Genomic DNA, 4445 nt, shown 5'->3' with positions numbered 1-4445 from the left:
TTGAGTCCGTGCACATCGCCAAGAAGTCACGTCGACGCGCATACTGTATGCTGTCTGTCCGAGATGCGTGAAGGTGTGCAGCAGAGTGGACATGTTGAGGTCACTGTTCGTGACTGGGGAATTCAATACTATACGTTGAACCGAAGCGAAGAAGCGCCGTTGCATCACCAACGCACATCGTAGCTGCTCGTTCAGCTTCTCCGCTTGGTGTCGCTTGTGTCGTTGCATCATAGTATACTCCTTACTCTCCACAACAGTCCCATCCGACTGCAGCAACTAAGAGATGGAGCTACAGACTGGTACCTTAGCGGACGAACCACTCCATCTAAACGCTTGTGGGGTGGTGGGACACTGCAGTGAACCAACGGACGACTTGGACATGAACTTCTTGTCCGACTTGCTGCCGTCCGACAGCTCGCGAGTGGAACTTCTATCCACGAGTAACGAGTCAGGGGACTCATCACCGACAGGCAGTCTCAGTAGTGATTCAGCCGATACAAGTAGCAGCGCGAACGAGCCCATGAAATCTGGTAGACCCAAGAGAGCTAAGCCGATGCTGTCTCCGCCTTCGTATTCGGAGCTAGCAGAGGCTGAGCCTGGACGGGAGCAAGAGAGACGACAGACCGATCGCAAGGCAAGACGACGAGCACAAGTCGCCAGCAGCGCTCGACGCCTGCGTTGCAAGAAGAAGGTGTGTTGGTCACCCGGTGGATGACGTGATTGACTCACTAATATTATGTGTGTACCCATTACAGAACGAGAGGATGACGCTGAAGACCGAGGCGAACTACTTGGAGCAACAATTGGACACTCTCCGCTCAAGACACAAACAATCGCGTGCTAATAACGCCGTAGCAGCGTGGGAAGAGCGAGCCATTGCACAGCGCCATAAGCGGCGACAGGCGGAGAAAACGAACGAACAGCTACGACAAGCATTATTTCTACAAAGTGGCTTTGTACGGAACCTCCGGTCGATGTTCATCGACACGATGCCGTGTAGTATTGAATTAAATATGCGCAACTTCCTCCACACACCCACGCGTCTACTGAAGGACCAACGCTCTCGAGTACGAAATTTGGAGAGTGTTTGCACCGATGCGAAGCTTGACATGGCTAAGCAGATCATCATGGAGGAAACGGGCGGGATTAAGCCATTCACAACGCCTCACATTGCCTGCCAACAGATCGATCTGGGACGTGACGGCTTTGGAATGGCCACAGTGGCTGTGTACGCGCTGGAAACTCGAAACGCGTGCAAAACGTTCAAAGCCACGTGCAGTGCCGTCATGAACTGTGTGGCGGTATGACCAAATTACAGGCTTGTGAACTCCTCATCGAAGGCTGCAGATTTACCCCCAACGAAGCTCAACATTCGATACGGGAAGTCCCACAACGTCTACGAGAGCGACGCTACGGGCGATCGGGTGTCTGTGGAGGGCCGAGAGATCTCGTACTACCGCATGACCAAGGACTGCGGTATCTTCCTGTGGGATTATGTGGATGCGGACGATCTGAATCCGATGCAGAAGGAGACGACTGCTAGGCGCTGCACGATCGGAGCGTAACTTTGCTTTGTTTTTGTGCATTTGCAGTAGTAGACACTGACTATTGGTGTGTATGCTGCAGAGTGCTGGTGCGGCCTGAGATCTGTGTTGACGGCGTGGAACGCATCGTTTGCCGCAATATCTGCACAAAAGTTCACCTCGTGGACTCGTCCGAGCTGACACCGAGCTTGGAGCGTTTCTCAAGGTCGAGGCAGTTGTGTGCTCAGATCTGCGGATCGTTGGTATACGAGGCCATTAGAAATGACGCAGCGACGAGCTCGTGCTAAGAAACCAAATTTGGTGAGGAAGGGCAACGCTGTGTTCTCAATTGCTCAGTTAGGTGAGCTTCTCTACTTGTCAAAAGTTTGTTCGATGGCACACCGAGTACAAGTAAAACGTGGGGTACCGGAAACATCGTAATTTGGAGAATGACGCTGTGTGGTATGTATTTTACAAGGTTTTCTCTGGTAAATGATGTTGCTTCAGGTAATTGTCGTTGGGGCCAAGTATACCGGTGCTTGAGTAAGTGTACATGTATTTTTGGTCCAAAGGCTTGGTCAGTGGCGCGTATACAAACTGATATCCTCGAGGACGATTACGGGGACAAGTCTTGTTGACGTATCTCGTCGGGACTGAAGACGTTAAAGCTCAGTCTTGAAATTAATACACGCACATCACGTGATAAGAACCGACAATAAGCATGAGATCTCTTGGCGATGCATCGATCAGTGTGGGCGACGCAGATTTCGACATGAATTTACTGTCTGAATTCCTGTTCCAGACGGATGAGGTTCCTCAAGTACTCGACGATAACGAACTTCAGATCAGTATCCCTTTGACAACAAGCACGGACGGCACTAGTAGCAGCGACGACGCAAATGTGTCGCCTAATTCCACCTTGCTTTCGATTGGAAACGACAAACTGACGGACCGCAAGACGAAACGAAGGGCACAAGTGGCGGTGAGTGCGCGACGGCATCGCTACCGCAAGAGACACGAGGTGCTGGACCTAAAAAAGAAGGTGACGGACCTCACCGATCAGCTGCATTATCTGCGCTCCAAGCACAAACGGGGACCAAGAAGTCTGAGTACGAGAACGAGTTAGCGACGAAAACGGAATGTCTACATCATGTCAAGCGCTCGTGTGGGGATTTTCATTTCCTACCAATATCGAGTGAGCTGGGCCCTGTAGACGCGGTACTCTTCAGTTCAGGCGCTACCTTACGGTCGTCATAGCTTTACTTCGTTTTTCGGTCTAGTTTTGATAAGCTAGATTTGACTAAGCTATTTTTTTAAATCAGTCTTAATAATTTAATTGTTCCAGATTCAGATTGATGAAACCCTTCCCTAGCCCTAGTGGTGCATAATGACATTTTACATTTTCCACTAAATCCCGCTTCCTGATGAAGAATACCGGTAGTACTGAGCGTCTAGAGGCACCCGACAGCTCCACCAACGTCGTGCTAGGTAAAGTTTCGCACCGTCGACCTGAATCCCGGTTCCTTCGATCCAGCCACCCAGCGTTATAGCGTCCTTGCTGTGCCCGTGACATTAAAGTCTAACCCTCTTTCACTAATGAGCTGCTGTTTGTATCCGAATTTCTAGGTGGACACGATTCTCTTAATTTTGCCGATTTTGAGACGCACCGAGAACCCACCAGTCAAATAAACGAGGTCGACTTGACCTTCTTGTCTGAGCTTCTGTCTCAAAATTCGAACGTCCCAAATGACGTCCCAAATGTCACCGTTCCCATGATGAACAAAGCACCGTCGCCCTCATCGTCAAGCCACAGTAAGTGGAAGCACCAGTAGCGCAAAGTCGTCCGATGATACGAATGCTGCTAGTGGGTTAGAGCACAGCGATAAGCTGGTGTCATCATCGCCAGAGTCTGTGGACGATAATGCTCAAACAGACAGCCGCAATGAGAGACGCAGAATGCTCAGTGCAAAGAATGCTCGACTCTACCGCTCCCGCAAGAAGGTAATACTGGTTATAAGCAATCTTCACTGGTATATAACGTGTTTTCTCATTATTGCAGAATGAGCTGGTGACGTTGAAAGAGCAAGCTCACCGATTCGAGGAGCAGCTGAACGCATTACGGCGCAGACATCACGTGCTCCGCGCAGATAGTGCTGTTGCATGTTGGGAGGAGAAGGCAATTGCTCAACGACTCAGAAGGCGTCAAGCTGAGGAGTTAAATGAGCAGCTGAAGCACGCACTATTTACCTATACCGGTGTGGGTCGCGACTCGAGGTCCATTTTTACCGAGTCGGCACCTCCAAGCGCAGCGCTCAATATGCGGCATTTTCTACACATGTACACTCACCTCCGAAGAGAGCCCCACCTCCGAATGCGAGACTTGGAAGCTGTCGGCACGGCCACCAAGATCAACCGTGCTATGCAAGTTGTGTTACGCGAAACAGCGACCATCCCGGTTTTTACTGCCCCCGAGATTCTGTTCCAGGAGCTCGATCTAGGCGCTGAGGGTCTCGGCAAGACCAGCACTGCAGTGTATGCGTTCAACACTAGAGATGCGAGCAAGGCATTCGACGTGGCGTGCAGGGCGATACTGAATACCTGTGGAGTTTGGCCTGATCACTCCCGAATTGAGTCATCGATGAAGTTTGTAGACGTCCCCCCAACGGAATTCAATGTTCGGTACGGTATCACAAAGCACAGCTACCAGCATAACGTGACGAAGGCTCAAGCTTCTACTGAAGCGAGGGACCTTTATTATTCTCGAATGATCGGGTCTTGCGGTGTTCTGGTCTGGGACTTTGTCGACGACGACGACTCGTACCCGCTGAAATGTAGCACATTTATCAAGCGTGACACCGTCGGAGCGTACGTTTATTTGAATATCGCTGTTAAGAACACTTGTTAAAAGAAATTCTAACTTGC

General features: G+C 50.5%; 2 protein-coding genes across 2 annotated transcripts; both read left to right on the top strand.

Moving 5' to 3' along the window:
* Positions 1-283: 283 nt before the first annotated feature.
* Positions 284-1565, top strand: PITG_22141 (uncharacterized protein; the record flags this gene model as incomplete). Its single annotated transcript, XM_002909917.1, has 4 exons — positions 284-500; positions 588-691; positions 762-1295; positions 1341-1565. The coding sequence occupies 4 exons, from the start codon at positions 284-286 to the stop codon at positions 1563-1565; spliced, it is 1080 nt and encodes a 359-aa protein (XP_002909963.1).
* Positions 1566-3368: 1803 nt separating this feature from the next.
* On the top strand, positions 3369-4428 carry PITG_22140 (uncharacterized protein; the record flags this gene model as incomplete). Its single annotated transcript, XM_002909916.1, has 2 exons — positions 3369-3524; positions 3583-4428. The coding sequence occupies one exon, from the start codon at positions 3841-3843 to the stop codon at positions 4426-4428; it is 588 nt and encodes a 195-aa protein (XP_002909962.1).
* Positions 4429-4445: the final 17 nt, after the last annotated feature.

The sequence above is a fragment of the Phytophthora infestans genome, genomic scaffold (genome assembly GCF_000142945.1).
Source record: "Phytophthora infestans T30-4 supercont1.1341 genomic scaffold, whole genome shotgun sequence".
NCBI classification, from domain to species: domain Eukaryota; phylum Oomycota; class Peronosporomycetes; order Peronosporales; family Peronosporaceae; genus Phytophthora; species Phytophthora infestans.
This window is presented reverse-complemented; position numbering and strand designations above follow the sequence as displayed.